At 31.0% G+C, this 20,456-nt stretch overlaps 1 protein-coding gene across 2 annotated transcripts in view; it reads right to left on the minus strand.

The window, feature by feature from the left end:
* LOC140443913 (uncharacterized) overlaps positions 1–15,361 on the minus strand; it is a 120,232-nt gene extending 104,871 nt beyond the window's left edge. Inside the window, exons 1-2 of one of the 2 annotated variants that reach the window (XM_072535423.1) lie at positions 15,237–15,361; positions 11,450–11,652 (exon numbers count right to left, since the gene is read on the minus strand). In XM_072535423.1, the coding sequence (XP_072391524.1) occupies positions 11,450–11,624 (175 nt within the window). In that variant the 5' untranslated portion in view covers positions 11,625–11,652; positions 15,237–15,361. Of the gene's footprint in view, positions 1–11,350; positions 11,653–15,236 lie in introns of both variants that reach the window. The other variant, XM_072535422.1, reaches the window with a different exon arrangement.
* Positions 15,362–20,456: the final 5,095 nt, after the last annotated feature.

A 20,456-nucleotide genomic window follows, 5' to 3' on the forward strand; every position in this document is an offset into this window, starting at 1 on the left:
CTACTGATCTTAAAAATATTAAAAATCAATGTATTGAAAATTTACATTTAAACGTAAATATGCATGTAAGTATACATATTTTTGGAACCCTAAAATGTTTAAGCATATGCATCCTTACTAGTTTCAGACAAGAATCTAATATTTCCTAAATGATGCTTTAACTATTACGATTTTTTTTAATCATTTCAAAATCCTTTTGTACATTGTAAATTTTTATAAAAAAAAATCCTTGGGCAATATGTATTAATTATTTTTATATTATTTTTGTTTTCTTGCGTTTAAAATTCCTGCGATGTAAGGGATAGTGATGCGCCACGTATAACTCCATTTTCCAAATGTCAACCTTACCTGCCCGTGAGATGATCTCGATCCTGATCATCCCATACATCCTGCTAGATAACAAACGAGGCTCTGACGTCTGAGCGATTGCCTGTATAAGCAATTACCCACTCACTGACCAACAGTCGGTAAGTGAGAGAGCACCTTCTTGTCCTAGAAATGGAAAATCATTTCTAAAGGCAGACGAAACGAAAATGGTCAACGGCATGAAGATGCATAAGGCAACGGGAAACCAATGCATTAAAGGCTCCAAGAGCATCCCTATGACTAACAAAAACATAACCAAACACTGTACTGATCATGAAACTCGGAAAACAAGATCCGGCAGAAGAGCAATATCACAAGACTGCAAGAGACCGATCTTCTACATACGAAAACCTTGCAAAGTAGCGACTTGGAATGTTAGAAGTCTACATCAAGCTACAAAAGTGCATAATGCAGTTAAAGAAATGGAAAGACTGAATGTAGATATTGTAGAAATCTGCGACGTCCAATGGCCCGATTCAGGAAAGATGAAAATTAACAATAAAACAATATATTATTTCAAGACGGTTCACACAGAATTATGCTAATACGATTAAATCAGAACAAACCCAAAATAAACATATAAGTTTATGCTCCAACTGCGGACAAACCAGAGAGCGATATGGAAACTTTCTACGAAGGCATATATAATATTTTAATATCCATTAAAACGCAGTATGTTACAATTATAATAGCAGATTTTAACGCAAAGGTTAGGGAAGAAAAAGTAGAAGAATGTACAGCAGTCTGTACATTCACACAATATACAAACAAATAAACAGTTTTTTTTTAGAGATTGTAATATTATTTAGTGACATTCTGTGTTTCCTTGTAAAGTGCATCGTATTTTGGATATTGTCATATTTGATATCAGGTAAGTTTCTACGGTTTTGTTCTAGTCATAACCTAAAACCAGATATCCCGTACTTTTGAAAAACTATGTATACGGGGCAGATGTGGACACCATAGGTTCTTTCAAAACAAAACAACCTAAAATATCTTTTTTTTTACCTTAAAGTTCGAAATAGTTGTGAGAACCCACATCAAAAAAACTGATAGAAGTAATATTCCTGAAAACGTAGTAGTTAAGGCTATTTGCGATATAAAAAATGGTAACGGATCAATCAGAAACGTAGCAGAGAGATGTAATTGAAGAAGTCCATGTTACATAAAAGATTTAAAAAATTGGTACAAAAGTGGTATAAGGGTTGTAAGCAAGTGGGACAAGCAGTTGGAGCAGAGAGAGGTGACGTTTGTTGGAATAATCATTGCCAATGGAAATGCTATTCAACCTGTTTATATCTTCCCACGAGTGCGATTTAAAGGGCCATTCTTGACTGGAGCTCCAGAAGGCAGCATTGGTATTGCTTCTCCAAGTGGTTTGATGACCAACGAGGGATTCCTCGAAGTTGTAAAGCATATTAAAAAAAACATGCATGCTTCTAAGGAAAACCCTGCGTTAATACTTTTGGATAACCATAATACACATGCAACATTAGATACTATATTGTATTGCAGGGAAAATGGTTTAGTACTCTTAACGTTTCCTCCACACCCAACACATCGTTTGCAGCCTCTAGATGTGTGTGTATTTGGCCCTTTTAAGGGTCGTTGTCGTGCAGCTTTCAACTTATGGATGTCTACACATCCAGGAAAAGCTATAACAATTTATGGCATTGCACATCTAACAGCTGCAGCCTTTGACGAAGAATTTAATAGGAAAAACATTATTTCTGGGTTTTTAAACACTGGTTGCTATCCCCAGCGAGATACCACACCTGATGATTATCTAAATTGCAGTACACTCTCTAATTCCGAAATGCTTTCTACATCATCACCGGCAAATGTTCAACCACGAGTCAACAACAATTGTCAACCGGTTTTAACTACCGAAAAACAAAAAATTGTAATTATTTCCGATGTAAAACTTACTCCAGAACAAATTCGTCTATACCCAAAGGCCGTGAGAATGAGTTCTACGAAAGAAAGAAAAAAATTTCAACCATTCTGACCGCTACACCAGAAAAAAATAGATTAGAGAAAATGAAATACATAAGAGAAAAAGGGGAAAAAGTGAAACGGGCTCAGGAAAGAAAGGCAAGCAATATAGAAAAGAAAAATCCAAATCCAATATTCACAAAGTTTTTGATGAGGAGACATCAGAAAGCGAAATTGAGAATTATTGCGAAAAATCAGATGATAGTCTTATGGAAGTTGAGACTGAAGATGGTAAATATTTTGGATTGGATCTTACGAATATCCAGAAAGGGGATTTTGTTCTCATTAAATTTGCTACAAAAAGAAAACACTCAAATTATTGGTTGGTTAAATCGAAAAGGAACTAGAAGAGTTAGAATTTTTAGTAATTTTTTTTTAAAATGACGCCACGACGAGATTTTGTATTTTCAGATCAGAAGGATGAGAGTCATATTTCTGCAAACGATATTATGAGAAAATTGCTAGCCCCTGAAAAAAAAATTGGGACAGCAATATCCAGCTCCTTTTTTTAGTTTTCCGTTAATTTTCATGGGTATAATATGGGGTAATTCAATGTATTATGTTAAATAAATATTAAAAATTGCACTCACATTGAAGAAGCCGATACTTTACAATAAATCTCATTTTGCAGTATAATTTTTTTTTTGAAATTTGTCCACATGTGCCCCCCTCTCACCTACAGGTTTTTAATTAACCTTACTTTTTATTATCTAGCCCATTCTGGAAACCAAACTTATCAGCACTTATAGGCTATAGCGGGATAAGATCCTAGGTGCCTCTGGGGGTTCACTATAGGAAAAAAAGTATTTTTAAAAAAAAGATTTTTTTAGACGCTGTATTCCTGCAAAAAATCTGAAAAAATTCATGAAAGTGTATTTTAATAATACAAAATTGCCTGATTTTTTTTTTCAAAAAATATTTGAAATTTTCAGTGACATTTTAGGTTATGTCGGAAATTTTTGGCCAACTTTAAAACAATGTTTTTATGGGTTTTTTTCCCGTTCTTTCCAATGGCATAGGTATTATTATCATTTTCGACGTGGAAAATGGCTAAAAATAGAAAAAAAAACTGCTTTTTTGGCATTTTTCTGAAGCTTTGACTCATAACCTTAACAACATACACCTAAATTATTCATATTTTTATATGTATTCTTACCTTTACAATCGAAATAAGCTATTAAAACTATTTTTTTTTTCTACAGTATGCTTCAAAAACCGAAAAACCCCGTTTTTTCGGTGTTGTTTTTAAGCTTTCGCTATGTAACTTTTAAATTCAGTGTTTAAATGAATGGTAATTTACATTTTCACATGTATCTTTCCCTCTACAATCAAAATCAGCTATTCAAAGGATTAGTTTTATCTCACAACATTCTCAAAAACCGAACCACCCCATTTTCTCCACGTTTTTACTACAGAACCTCAAAAGACTCTAAAAAATGAACCATATTTTCTATATCTTTTAATTAATTTTTACAGCTGATCGTACGCAGGAAAACAAAATATTTTTTTTAGAGGTAAAGAAAATTTATATATTTACTAATTAACAACGTATATTTACAATATTCTATTTAATCTAGTTACATTGAATGACGGAATAATTACATTTTATTAATCTTCCTCACTAGGCTCGTCGATTACCGGATCAATATCCGTTTCACCAAATATTTCTGAAAGAAATTTAGCTGGTCTAATAATGTCCGATTTGTACCTAGCATCGCTTAGATAATATATAATAGCAGCAACATGTGAGCAGGATCCATCCATTAGCACAATCGCACGAGTGACGTAAAATTGCATTGTAGCCAATAGATTTTGGCTTATACTCAATGTAACATTTATAAATTTGGTAGTTGCGCCGCGTAATATCAACTACCGTGCGGCGCAACTATCAACGACATGTTTTATGTTACAATCAGGCTCCCTGGATATGCGGGATGTAGGGCTAAGACATGAAGGCCAAAACGGTTAATTAAATATAAAATATAAAATAAAAGAATAATGATATAAGCATGAGTATAACGTGGTACGAGCTTATGACTGTATATAACAAGGATCTCCAAAGGCATGGAACTATATAGATATGCGTCTGTGTATAAATTCATGTACATTGTGATATAATATCACGTATATAGATATATTCGCTAGCTTAAAATTTCACAACTTTTGAGTGTACAAGTGCGTTCTAATTTACGATTCATTTTTCAGAGTCTTTTGAGGTTATGTAGTAAAAACATGGAGAAAATGAGGTTTTTCGGTTTTTGAGAATGTTGTGAGATAAAACTAACGCTTTGAACAGCTGATTTTGATTGTAGAGGGAAAGATACATGTGAAAATGTAAATTACCATTCAATTAGACACTGAATTTAGAGGTTACATAGCGAAAGCTTAAAAACAATGCTGAAAAAACGAGGTTTTCGCTTTTTGGAGCATACTGTAGAAAAAAAATAATCGTTTTAATAGCTTATTTCGATTGTAAAGGTAAGAATACATATAAAAATATGAATTATCATTAATTTAGGTGTAGGTTGTTGAGGTTATGAGGCAAAAACTTCAGAAAAATGCCAAAAAAAGTAGTTTTTTCGATTTTTAGGCATTTTCCACGTTGAAAATGATAATAATACCTATGCCATTCGAAAGAACGGGAAAAACCATATAAAAACATTGTTTTCAAGTTGGCCAAAAATTTCCGACATAACCTAAAATATCACTAAAAATTTCAAATATTTTTCCTAGGCTCAATTTTCAAGCTAAAAATCTGAAAAAAATCAGACAGTTTTGTATTACTAAAATACGCTTTCATAAATTTTTTCAGATTTTTTGCAGTAATACAGCGCCTAAAAAAATTTTTTTTTTAATACATTTTTTTCCATAGCGAACCCCCAGAGGCACCTAGGGACTTGAAAATTTAACCGAGTGGGTTTTTAATTATGACCTTTCGAATGGCCAGACCCCAAACTGAAAAGAGCATGGTGCAATTTTGACCATCTTATCCCACTATAGCCTTTGATTCACATTCCTGAAATATCCGGTTATAAATTACTATTAGACTTATCAATCTAAAATCAATGAACACAGCTAAGGGCGTATGCTATTTTCCGACCATGATGAAATAGCTGTTGATATTGACGATCGACAACATTTCCAGCAATTTGTTGTTACTATTATATTACACTAAATACCATTTTTGAAAATTATTGGTAAAATTTGCATGAAATTGTTATTTTTGTCCAAAGATTTTTTTATTAAAAATATACAAATTTCTTTCTATAGTCAGGTTGTTTTGAACATATGATTAACAAATCATTTGGTAGGTATATATAAAGACTGTTAATGGTCAAAATGAAGGCTGATCTATCGACAATTCAAATCCACCAATACAGTTTTGATAGTTACCAGCTAAATAGGAGTTTTGATTAACCTATTTTGGATTAAAATACTAACTATAGAAACATAAGGATTTGAAAAGTATTCAAATAATTTTTTAAAATGCATCTTTTTCATGAGACTTTTACTAACTAAGCTGGTAAAAAATGATTTCATAAGCCCCATTGCAAGAAGCATAATTAGTTGATAAGCAGTGATGTTGTATTTTAAAAGTCAAATCAAACACTTTTGATCCGGTTTTTGGTAAAGAAAAGTATTTTTGATTCTTAAAAAGAATCAGGTGAATGGCAGTCAATCTTAATTCAAACTAAACAATACCAAATATGTGGCATACCAGGTATTTTAATATGTCTAAACGCAGTTTTAACAAAATAAACTGCGTCCTTCACAAAGAAAAAACTTTACTAATATAATTCTTTCCCAAATATAAAACATTCAATACATTAACATGTTAACAGTAATTTAACACTATAGGCGTCAAAATCTATTATTCATAATTAACTATTTTTATTAAGGAATTAACCACAATTTTAGCTTAAAATTCGTTTATTTTGACTTTCGTTTCCACTTCCGAAATCGTTCTAAAAATACAAATTCAGCACGTTGTTTTTTAAAATGAATGAATTGAAAAGAAAATTACCGCATTTAATTCCAAGCTGAGTGCATTCGGATTAGAACGCCATCTCATGATGTTCTCCACCTTGTATCTACGTCGTATATCTGTTCTTCTAGCTCTGCCCCATAGTTTTTTACCATCAATTTTTCCAACTGTTTTCATCTCTGCTGTTTTTAACACCCTTTTTGTCCTGTCTGTGCCAGGTCGTGTTTCTGTTGCGTATGCCATTATTAGTCTGATGACGGTTTTGCAAATTCTGCCTTTCATTTCTTTTCCCATATTTTTATTTCTCCATATTGTTTCATCCAGGCAACCTGGGGCTCTGTTTGCTATATTCACTTGATCTTCCACTTCTGTTTCGAGCTTTCCTTCTTCTTCTTCTTTTAATTCCATCTTCTATCGAAGGTTGGAAACCATCATGGGTATGAGGACCCTGTTGACTGCCGCTCTAAATAGTTCTACACTACTGCATTCAAACCATTCCCTCAAGTTCTTAAGCCACGATGATGAGTATCTTTGCCCCCTCATAACATGGCCTAAGTACTCAAGTTTTCCTCTTTTGATAGTCACTATTATTTCAGCTTCATTTCTTATTCTTCTAGTAGCTTCTGCGTTTGATATTCTTTCGGTCCATGATATTCGTAGGATTCTTCTGTAACATCAAAATTCAAAGGCGGAAACTTTTTTAGATGCGCTTATTTTAATGTTCATGCTTCCAAGCCATAAAGGAGAGTAGTGAATACGTAACAGCGAAGAATTCTTAGGCGTAGTCCTAATCTTATATCCCGTCAACAAAGCAACTCTTTAAGTTTAACGAATGATGCACGTGCTGTTTCAATACGTGTCTTAATTTCTTTGGTTTGTTCTACATGTGAAGTTATCTATGTTCATAAGTATTTGTAAATATCCACAATCTCAATTACAGTATCCTCAACAATGAATTGGATGTTTGCATCTGCTGATTTAGTCATGATCATGCATTTAGTTTTTTTCAACATTCATTAAATCGTTGCATTACGTTCTGTAAATCATTGTTGTTATCCATCATTATTACTGTATCGTCTGCAAAATGCAAGTTATTCAAAACTTCTCCATTGATCGATATGCCTTCTATTGAATCTGAATAATCAGTCTTCGGTTGTGTCAGTCTTCGGTTTTTTGAACGTAAAATTAGTATCTCTGAAAAACTTGAAATAGGTCTTGTATTTCATGGTAAGATTATTCCCAGTAGTGTCTTTAAACAACTTTTGAAAGTGCTCAAAAATGTTCTTAATCGTTACGTCTGGGTTGTCGAAGTACAATCTGTTTGTTTTTCCAGGTGTGTAATGACTTGGTTTATGTGGAATATGTTTTAAATGTTCTAAAGCCATAGAATAAACATCACCTGAAAATTTTCTTTGATTTTCGTGTTTTCCACGTTTTTCATCAAGTGGAATTTTCTCAACAATTATTTTTTGTAATCTTACACGCTTCACTCCTACTTGATATAAGTCAACAAAAAAGGAACGGCACACGGGCACATCACAACCAGAAGTTTTAGCTTGTATTTCTAGTGATATTTGTTAATTTTCAGAATTTCTATCTTTCTATACCTTTCCCAGAGATTGGCTGATGTCAACATTCATAAAACTACCAAAAAACCAAATGAAAAAGAACTCCAAGACCACCGGATAATAAGTTTAATGAGTCATCGGCTCAAAATATTTTTAAAAATTATACACCGGAGAATACACAACAAACTTGAGCAGGACATAAGTGACACACAATTTGGATTTAGAAATGCGCTGGGAACGAGGGAAGCCCTGTTCGCTGTGAATGTTCTTGTGCAAAGATGCATGAATGTTAATCAGCCAGTATATATGTGTTTCTTGGATTACAACAAAGCCTTCGATAAGGTCAGACATAACCAGCTTATCGAATTACTTGAAAAGAAAAACGTAGATATGAGAGACTTCAGGCTCATTAGCGCTATCAATTATAATCAGATCGCTGTGGTAAAAGAGAACAACGTCTTTTCAAATGAAATACAGATTGAGAGGGGCGTCAGGCAGGGCTGTGTCCTGTCTCCTACTTTGTTCAATTTGTATTCAAAGGAAATAATCCAGGAAGCACTAGAAAAACTAACTATGGGAATAAAAGTAAATGGCCGACCAATCAATAATATACGGTTTGCCGACGACACTATTTTATTAGCGGAATGTCTTAGGATTTACAAAAAATGGTTGACAGAGTGGTAGAAGTCAGTGAAGAAAATGGACTGTCCCTAAACATAAAAAAGACACAATTTATGGTAATTACAAAAGCCCAACAGCGCCAAGAAAACATAATAAATAAATGGAGAACATGAAGAAAAATATAAATATCTGGGTACAATAATTAACGAAAATAATGAGTACACCGAAGAGATTAAGGCAAGAATAGGACAGGCAAGAAATTCTTTCAAAAAACTGAAAAAAGTACTCTGCAGCAGGGACATTTCAGTTTCTTTAAAGATAAGACTTCTGAGATGCTACGTGTTCTCCGTATTATTTTATGGGTTGGAGGCATGAACATTAAAGAAAGATATTTCGGACAGATTAGAAGCCTTCGAGTTATGGGCCTACAGAAGGATATTAAGAATAAGTTGGGTGGATAGAGTCACAAATGTCCAGGTGTTGAGAAGAATGGGAAAAGATAAAGAGGTTTTAAATACAATTAAAGTCAGAAAATTTCAATATCTGGGACATGTCATGAGGGGCGAGCGTTATAACTTGTTGAAATTAATAATGCAAGGAAGAATACAGAGTAGGAGTTGCGGAAGAAGACGAAAGTGCGAATTGCCATAATAGTTGCCAACCTTAGAGGAGGTGGCACATGAAGAAGAAGATACCTTTCTGGAGGCTCCCCTAATGCTATACAACCTCCTAGAAGAGTGTCTTGTTCTTTTTTTGAACCATTATCATAAAAAGAGTCAAATAAACGCTTTTGATCTTACAAAGTTATTTTTGCAAAACATTTTTCTACACAACACTTACGGACAACAGAAAATACCTTACTCAGGCAGAAACCTTTCTCAGGCGTGCCAACACTACACTAAAAAAAGTGTTGTACCAATATAAAAAACCGTAATATCGTAGAAAAAATTGGTAGACTGACAGAGAACAACATAAAGAGTTCAATTCTGTGTTCTCCGGAAGAAGGGCCACAATTAATTTCTAAACTACATATTAATTTTTATATAATTTTAATGTTTTTTATTATACATGTATTTTTTAAATGCAAATTTATGCAATTTTTATGCTGATATGTCTAAACTGATATTTTTGTTTGTTTTCGATTAATATATTAAGTGTTCTTGAGATTAAGAACTTGGGAATTAAGATTTTGAATTTTAGATATATGAAATAATTGACGATATGCCAACACTGACGGATGTTAAGCTTACATCGAATATATCAATTATATCTATAGGTTATGTTCATTGCTCTAAACTCATATTTAACCGACTTTGTAATGAAAGTTTTTGATATAGATTGACTTAACTATACAATCAATTTAAATGAAACTTATGTCAGTAATCACAAATAAACTGCCACCACTAGATTCTAACAGTGTGATATTTTTGTAATTGTAATAATTGTAACATTCTCACATTTTTATACTTTGAAAGGGCAAGGTTTGGCACAAAGATACAAAAAATTAGGTGCTACAGAAAAGTTTTTTTTTAGATGTTTTTCCCATCACAAAATAAAAACTATAATTTCAATAAAAACAAAGCAGATTTTTGACAAAATTTCTATGATCACTGTTTTAAAACTGTACGTTTTTCTTAGCATCAGTTTTACTTTTCAGATTGTAAGGTTATAAACATCACATGTTTGTTATTTTACATTAAATAATTATTTTATTTATAGCTTTTATTCATCTACTAACTTTTTATTTATTTTATATTTTTATTCTAAAAATAGTTAATGCTCAACTCTTCGACCAACTTAATATTCTGTCATAATCTAAATTCTAATTTTAATTTTAAGTTAATATTGTAATTCCATTTATTCAGACTGCATTATGTTCTATGATATAAAACATATATAAATTTCTATGCCCACGTCGGGTCCCAATGTGTAACAACATATAATTACTTTCGAAAATTGGGAACCAATGTAGAACAATAAAACTCACAACTTTATTTGGGAACCACTTATTAGGCCTCATCTGCTTAGTCTCTCAGGTGTGAGAATGTCTTATCTTAAAATGTAAATCTGAAAAATGAGCTAGATGAGACCTTACAATTGGCTCCCAAAGAAAGTTATGAGTTTTATTGTTCTACATTGGCTCCCAACTTTCGGAGGTAGTTATATTCTTACCCATTGACATTCATCATTTCCGATGGGTCATGAGAAGGTTACAAGTTTTCTTGGGAACAAACTATATATTGTAAAAAATAATCTGTTTTAAATATTTTGATTTCAAATGGAAGATATTTTCAAAATTCAATAAATAAGTATCAATGGAACAAACTTCCTCGATTTGTTATATTTTAAACTAAAAAAAACAAATTCTACTTCAGGATTTAGTCCAACTTGATTCAGTCTCAAATAAACAATACAATTAATAGTTTATTCCTAAAAATATTATTGGTCATGGGTTTCATATCAGCATTATATTATTGTCAGGCCAAAAATATAATAATAATACTGGAGTATTGTGACTATTAAAGGAAGACAACTTTTTCTATAAAGTCTTTCTTGAAATTCTTATAGTAAAGTAAACTATCAGATCATTAATATTTCACGAAACTTTAAAATAAACTTAGTTTTATCAAATAGTTTGGTAGCTATGTGTCTACACAAATATTTTCAGTTTTACTGCTTTTTTACAATTACTCTTCTTTGCCAAAACCATTTTATTTTAACTTTTAAAATAGAGCCATTACTGCAGAAACTAGTATATTAGCTTGCTGCATTTAGCATCTTACAATGTATAAGTAATTATTAAACTGAAAATTACCAGCAAAATCAGCTACATTAGGATCAGTGTGTTGTGCAAGCAATTTGCAAACTTGATCAACATCACCCTTAATAGCTGCTAAATGCAATGGAGTTTCACCTCTTTCATTCCTTTCTCTAGTTCGCGAAGAACTCGAACTCGGACTTCTCGAACCCAACTCATTGCCTGAAGTCATCTGCATCAGCAGCGCCATCTGTTGCCTCTCGGACATTGGGGCTACCGATTGAGCTCTGCTGCCTGTATTTGAGCCCTTAGGTCTGACTGGTCCAGGCATTTTTGGAACATTAAAATTCTTCTTTTATCTAAAATAATTTTAATTGGCTTATTATGAGATATAATTTTATCATAACTAAATTAGATTTTACATAACGTTATTATGATCGATTTGAAACTACATTATCTGGTGATAGTAGAAATATATGCACCTCCAAATGACGCCTAACAGAGGTGAACAAAAATTGATTTGAAGAATTTAGAGAAACAATTGACCCTCATCAAATTATATGAGCCCAAAACATATTTTGGTAAATACTAGCTGTAGTAAAAAGATTTTTAACATACCTACACCACTTAAGTACAAATTAAAACTGCTGAAATATTTTAACATTAAATTTGATTTTTTCTCTGTTTTTAAACAATTTAAAATAACATAATAATGTAACATAATAATAATAACACAATAATGTGCTTTTTGCGAAATTTATACAGGAGTTCAATTGCGGCTTGTTCTACAATTCGAAGTAATTTAAAGTCTTATAATTTATTTAAAAATACAAAAAATGGTAAAAACAAATGATAAACAAATATCACATATTTAGATTAATTAGACTCTTAAGTTGCCTTTTGAAAACATTAATATTTGGACAGAATGGATCCACTAACAGGACATTACAAGAGCTGATCATTCTCAAAAAGGGAAAATGACAAGCATAATCAGTCCTATGAATAGTTTAGATTGAAGTGAAAAGTTTTTATGGTTTTTAATCTTCCTAATAGTAAGGCGTAATAATTTGTAAGCTTTTGAGGCTAGATGATATGCAAATCTTGCATGTACATGATTATTAGACTTAGGTATTCTCAACAATTCATTTGTTATACTACGTGTTACAATATTATGCTGTATATGGCTTTTAAAAGGTTCCTTTTTATAGATAACTGTAACTAATGTATGAAAGTACCGTGATCTTATATTACAGATATCCCTTCCATAAAGTAGATTTTTTCATTTCATAACTTATGAAGTACAGTAAAACCTCCGTTAACCGAAATAATTGGGGGGGAGGCCGCTTCGGATAACAAGAATTTCGGTTAAAAATAACATTGTTTTTTATAATATTCTTGATCAAAGTATTGGTATTAAAAAATACTATGAGTTGATTTCATAATGTTTTCTAATAAGTAAATGCAAAATAAAGTAATAAAATTAAGGAAAACGAACAAGTTTAACATGGTTTTTTAAAGAAATCTGTTTTTTTTTTGCGTTTTCGTTTGAGAACGATGTTTCTTTCTCCCTCCATCGTTAATTTGTAGAACGTCATGAGTTTGCCTCATTCGATTGTTCGACGAAACGTAAAGCAATCTGAAAAAGACAAAACTTTATGTTATGACAACAAAAATTAAGAATCTAGTCGTGTCCCTAACTAATTAGGCCTACTGTATGAAATTCTTTCCTCTAAAGCATTGAAAATTTCGTCGACGGTCTTGTGCTGCCTGTTGACTCTTGGGTCGTCATCTGATATGCTCAGATTGTCTTGATAAAGAACCATATCAATGATGTCCTGGTCAATGAATTCACGTTCTGAGTCACCAGTCACGTATCTCTTCTTAGTTAATTTCGTCATGTCCCTGCAAATTTTTAATGAAAAGTTTAATTTCTTCTGTCATTTTCTTACCATTTTCTTCTTCAGGATCGTCAATCAAAATCTTATCAAAAAGTTTGTTTCATCATTTTTGCAAAGTTGAAGATTTGATCTTGGCCCTCGACTCAGCTCACCAATAAAAATGTTTTATTGGTCAAGATTTGAGAATTTCGGGAACACTTTTGGATTAATTCGTCTCCTGTAATAACAGATGTCTTAAGAATTCTTCTCTATGATGTCTGTTGAATGTCTCTATGACTCCCTGGTCTAACAGCTGGATTAAGCTTGTGACATTCGGTGGCAAAAATCTGACAATTGTCACCATTTTGTAGATTTTGAGGGTGAGGGCGCATTGTCAACAAGCAACAATGCTTTGATGAGAAGGTTTTTTGATTTTAAAAAGGATTTTACACTTGAGATGAATTCGTTTTCAAACCATTCTAAACATAAGGTGGTCGACATCCATGAACTTTTTTGGCTTCTATACCTTAAAATGCGTTTTCGGAAATATCTTTTAGAGCTCTTGGTTTTTGTGATTTCCCAACACACATAGACATCAGTTGGTGAGTGAAATTAACGGAATTGTTTACGTTTTTCGACATACATTTACTTTTTATTGACGACATTATTAAAACTGTCAGCCGTTTCGGTTAAACGATGTTTTGGTTAAAAAGGTTTCGGTTAAGGGAGGTTTTACTGTAGTTAGAGATTACAAAAACTTTATACCTGAAATTAACTGAATCTAGTGGAAAATAACGAAATTTAATTCAAAAATTGGTCAAAACTTTTGCATCAATTGTCTAACATATTAATATTACTTGATGCTTTAAAATTCCAGTGAACTATTTTTTTCTGTATGATAGGCTCAATTACTTAATTCTCGCAAAAAAAACCAAACTGGAAAGTTTATTGATTTAAACTGTTTGATAGGAACAAGCATATTGATCATATAAAATATGATAAAAATTTTCTATGTAGCAATTAATATCTGATTCATCTAATATCTTGTACTATGGAATTGAGGCTAAATATTCATTTAAAATTTGATAATTACATTTTTTAAAATCATGATAGAAGACATCATATTTAAGAAGCAAATTTAAATTGGCTACATGTAACAAAATAGTATAAGCTGAATGATGTTGCAAAGTATTCAATAGAATATCAGTTGAAAACAACACAAAGGCATCACTCTGAGTACAGAAAACTAGATCTAAAAATTTATTATTAAGGTTAGGCAAGGCAGTTACTTGTGACATATTCACATGTTGAGTGAATTTGGTTGAATGCTGAGGAGTAATGTCCAGCAATAAACAGGCATAACAAGAATTTTCTGAAAGATACTGCATTTACACTGCATAACATTATCTGAACCTATTTATAAGTAGAAATAAACTTGGTTTGCTGCTAAATATTTACAAATATCCTTATATAAATAATAACAAAACATGATTTTTCATCACTTGCTAAATATCTATGCAACATTATAAATATAAGGGTAATAGTTAAAGAGAATGGATTAGCTTGATCTATAGCATGAAACTTTTATTTTGCAATGGCTCTGTAGGTCTGGAATTATGCAGCTATAGTTTACAATAGTGTGTGACTCTAGTGGCTTCACAAGAGTAGATCCCTTGGTCTAACTTGAACAAATACGCGAATTGTACATACAGAAAAGCAGAACTAGGCTCTTTTTTCGAGAATGCCTACGTCAGATGGCTGATAAGGCATTGTAAGCCGAAAATATTTACAGTTAGCAGAATAATAATTAGGTGAGTTGGAAGGTATCTGGTTAACGTTAAATGTGTATTATATTTGAATAGTTGGAGAGCTATTAAAAGTTTTTTAAATATAAATTTCTACAGGAGTTACAAAAGCGATATTTTACTTATTCTAACTGTTTTAAAGGTGAGCATTGTTTACATAACCTCTAAATAAAAGTTTTAATTTATATAATTTTTCAATTGTCAAACTGTAAATTGAAGTTATTTAAAATTGTGTTTATTTTAACAAACATTATTCTTTACCTTTTGTAAACTACACTAATTATTGCTTTCAACAATATTTACATGTTATTAATCAACAACTGATCACAAAACACTATTTATTGACAACTGACACGTACGTCTTCATGTTCATAGCAGAGAACTACACCGTTATTACGAGGTTTCGCTTATAACGAGATACATTAGATGTCCCGTGAAATTTCTATTGAACTATAACCGTCTGTAGCGAGGCAAATTTGGTTATAACGAAAGATATATTATAAATAAGATACAAAAACGTGTTTTTTGGTAAGTGTTTTTTACGTTTTTAGTCGGGTCGTGGCTATAAATAAATACCTTTTCAAACAGCCCCTCAATAAACTTAACTGCAGCCCGCAATAAACTTCTTTACAATGAATAAATACAACTGTTTCACATCTTTAGAAAATATATGATAGAATGATACTGGACCATTTAAAGAAGTTAAAAATAACAGAGTTCTTAAAATTGCAGAAGCAATAGTTTATGTTATCCTTGAAAATACGATTTATACATTATGTAGTTGGAAAAAAATTTAAGTACAGCTTTTTTGTTCTAACGTATATCATTGATAATAAAAGTAAACAACTCTTTTATGTTTTAATATATTTCATTGACAATAAAAGTAAATAACTTTTTTTCAAAAACGCCATTCAAACAATATTTATTAGCATCTTATATTGCTCCGAATGGCTTCACTATAGGAAGTTATTGGTTTAGAAAACTACAGATTCATATGTATGCACAGTATTATGATTGTTTGATATAACGAGATCGGCTTATAACGAGGTAATTAGTCTGTCATTTTAGTTCTCGTTATAGAGGGAGTCTACTGTATTAGTTTTGAATTAACCATGATACTACTTTGATACGGTCTGTCCCAAACCCTTCCTTCATTGCGTCACTAATTTTGACGTCATATAGAATTTTAAGAATGTCGAGAATTATTGCATGACATTTTAGTTAAATTTGACAGTTGTAGGATTGTAATCTCTCTTTTTCTAATTGAAAATAATTTAATAATTTTAATATTAGTCTTTGTTCTTTCTCGATATATTTCGGTATATTTAAAATATTTTTATGACAATAAATGCAAAATTAAATTTTCACTGTAAAATGTCTGATAATACTAACCTGGAATGACAATTATCATTTTATCAGTTGACATTGTGAAAGTACTGTCACGATAGAGACAATCTGCGTCAAATTATATTTATGCGCATCGTTGATTGGATATCTATTTAGCGTATTCTAAACTCCAACCAATTATACATCCGTAAGTAGAATTAGCTTTACCATAAATAATTTTCTAAGTTCTATGTATAATAATCACAGACTCACGTTTTTTTCTGTCACTTCTAGCTTAACGTGTTAGAGAGAATTCGATCAACTATGACGCACTGAAAGAAGGGTTTGGGACGAACTATATACTCCATTCGCTTAGCTCGGGCATATTTTGACAGATTCATTGTCGGAAACCTACAACACAACAATTCCTACTTCTCAGTATTAATAGCTCAAGTATTCTACTAGTGCAGACTTCTTTCTTTAAAAAAAGAAGAATTATTCTAAATAGTGGAAGTGTATTTATACCAAATCCATCAAATTTTGGGTAGTATATATTTAAAAAATATATTTTAGTTGTTATAATTTAACATAACTGTTTACTATATGGTGCAGATAAATAAATATTGATTGTCGGTAATTCGCAAAGTTCTATTTTATTTACTATTTACTTTGTTTACTATTAATATTGGCTATGAGTACGTGTGCTTGGTTGTATAGTAATTTCCAACCACTTTTAGTCTGTCAAAAAGTAATAACTTCGCAAAAAAATAATTACTAAATTCACTAGACAGTTCGGACTGGGAATAGCGAACCGAGTTATATACTCCATTCGCTTAGCTCGGGCATATTTTGACAGATTCATTGTCGGAAACCTACAACACAACAATTCCTACTTCTCAGTATTATTAGTTCAAGTATCCTACTAGTGCAGACTTCTTTCTTAAAAAAAAGAAGAATTATTCTAAATATTGGAAGTGTATACTAAACCCATCAAATTTTGGGTAGTATATATTTAAAAAATATATTTTAGTTGTTATAATTTAATATAACTATTTATTACATGGTGCAGATAAATAAATATTGATTGTCGGTAATTCGCAAAGTTCTATTTTATTTACTATTTAGTTTGTTTACTATTAATATTGGCTATGAGTACGTGTGCTTTCCATTTCTTTTTATCCAGCCACTTTTAGTTTGTCAAAAAGTAACTAACTTCGCAAAAAAATAATTACTAAATTCACTAGACAGTTCGGACTGGGAATAGCGAACCGAGTATACTATCTTAATCATAGTATCATGAAATTAACTACTATGTTTTTCGTCGCCGAGTAAAATTCCCTACTTATGCATAGATACTGTTATATTTTTATATAATTATATATTTATATATTTTTTATATAAAAATGCGTGCACGTCATTCAAGATTTACGACGTCAGAACCCCACAGCGTTGCCAAAACATCAGAATTTTTAGTAAGTGAGGAATTTTTAAAATATCAACAATTTATCAAACTATTATATAACAGTAAATAACAGTAAATACACTTAGTTTTAAAACTACTGCAACACACTAAAATACATAAGAAAATATTTTAATACAAAATTATATATTCTAAATTATAAACTTACCTTTATTTACAGCGTTAATAGTAAAAACGTCCCGCTATTATTTCTTGTTCAAAATAATCTATCTTATATGAAAGCTTATCAGCTTTCTACAGACTATTTAGTTATTTTGGCATAGCACAATCACAATACACAACAATAATTAGTTTTTAAAGCTGTTAATCTAAATTTAGTACAGTCCATCTAATTTACAAACCGTTGCACATCATTATCTACGTCAGAGATCGAAGTTGACATAGTTGTCAAAGTATAAAAAATTCCTGAATCCATTTTAAATCAAATAGGTCACATAATTATTGCAAAAGTGTACATCAACAGTATACAACAAAATAAATTAATATTTAACGTAAATAAATAGAAACAAAACAAGAGTTACAAAATAATCTTGTGAAAAACAATTGGAGTCACTTGTTTAAAAAACAACATAGTTTAATTAATAGTAAATAATAAAAACAAAACTAAAGTGTCAACACTGCAACTGTCAAATAAATGTTACCAATTTATGCCAAAATTTCACCTTCGTTCGATTACAGTTACAGTGTGTTCCGAACAAATGTTCTTCATAAAAACGCTTTATAATGCATTTATACAAATTAAATGAAATAATTATTGTTTATTTCTTTAAGTTAACATTAATAGAAATCTTTAAATATTATTTCTACGCGTATATAATAAAATATGTCTAGTGGCTGTAATGCCAGTGTACTCGACAAAGTGATTCTAAAAAGAACACACCTACCGTCTAAATATTTCGTGTTGGTATCATGTGACGTCACGGGCTATGACGCCGATGACGTGCAACGGTATGTAAATTAGATGGACTGTATGTATTTATAAATACAATTTATTAATATGTAATATATTATGATCAAATTGTGTAAGAAATCAAAACATAAACAAAATTCTTACTCTAAAAAAGTGGCAACACTTTAAACAATTTTGCCACACGCTGAATTGTCCAAAAAATTTAAAGTATTCCAGTATCAGTTGCGTACAATTGTTTAATATATTTAATTAAAATTATTATTTTTTGGAATATTAGACTTAAAGGGTTATTTCATAAAATTTATATTATTAATAATAATAAATGTTTTTGGTTATTTAATCAATATAATTCTAAAATTCCCAATATAATGATGATTACATTTTTCTAATTATTATACCATGTCGACGCCTATGAAAGATCGAGCAGTTCCGTATGGGTTTCGTATTATTAGCTATGTTAGAAAAATTTGAACTCTAAGGTTGACGCTCTGGAAATTTTAAATATAAGTGACTAAAGTCACTTTATATAATTGTGACGTACACGCATCTTTATATGAAAAATACCATATAGTATTTTTCATATAAGAATGCGTGCACGTTATTCAAGATTTTCGACGTCAGAACCCCAGAGCGTTGCCATAACATCAGAATAAATAGTAAGTGAGGAATTTTGAAAATGTCAACTATTTGTCAAACTATTATATAACAGTAAATACTCTTAGTTTTAAGACTACTGCAACACGCTAATAATCGTGAAATCGTAAAATAATAATAGTAATCTTTTTAATTTGGTTTGTGTGGTTGTAGATTTCCTAAAAATGTTGAAAGGAGATATGCCTGGATACAGTTCGTAAATAGTGTGGGAACTGGGAACCTTCAAAATTTAGTAAATTGGACATTATAATTATAATTACACCTGGACATTACACAGTATACAACTTCAATTGTACATTTCACTTGCTTTCATTTGCAAATAAATAAGTTTGTATAGGTGTGAACAAAGAGATTTCAACTAGAAGGTTCTTGATATTTTGTATAAAGTACTAGTTAATAATTAATCACATTTTTGTTTTGGCCATTCTTTAAATATGTACAAATTGACATTTTTTTTTGATGTAACAACAGCAGTTTTTTGCGTTTAAAAATATGATTTATGCTTTTTTTATAATAAAGCTACTTTATTTGTGTACAAAATGAAGTTTCAGTCAGCTTATAAAAAATTTTGGTGCATGTTGAACTGAAAAATAAATTTAGTGGTAACTGCTTTCCCTTAGAAGATTTAAATATTTTAAAATGCAATCCCACCGATCACATTAATATCACTTCCAGAGAATATAGATTGAGTAATAGTTGTGATACTGATGTGTCAGTAGATATAATTGATCATGCTCACAGCTATATCAATCCTTTCTCTCAATACTCTAAAAGCATAACTACATACATTGCTGGTTATGTTGTGTTTTACTTACAAAAAAGATTAGTCTGTAGTGAATGTTTAAGCGCCTTAGTAAGTGTCACTCGGAACAACTTTTTATTTTCATTTATTGATAAAAAAAATAAAAAAGGATTGGATTATATCCATCTGAAAGTGTAATTGATATATGCTTTATGGCTGAGACAATTTTAAAAGAAATCCCTTCTCCAACTTGTATGAGTACCAACGATTTAGTTACAAAAGTTTTACGGAGGTACATAAACAAAGACATCTTTTTAAATTTACTTAGTCATAGCATTGATCAACAATTCTCAGATAATCACAGAATAC

Source organism: Diabrotica undecimpunctata, chromosome 6, assembly GCF_040954645.1.
Source record: "Diabrotica undecimpunctata isolate CICGRU chromosome 6, icDiaUnde3, whole genome shotgun sequence".
NCBI lineage: Eukaryota > Metazoa > Arthropoda > Insecta > Coleoptera > Chrysomelidae > Diabrotica > Diabrotica undecimpunctata.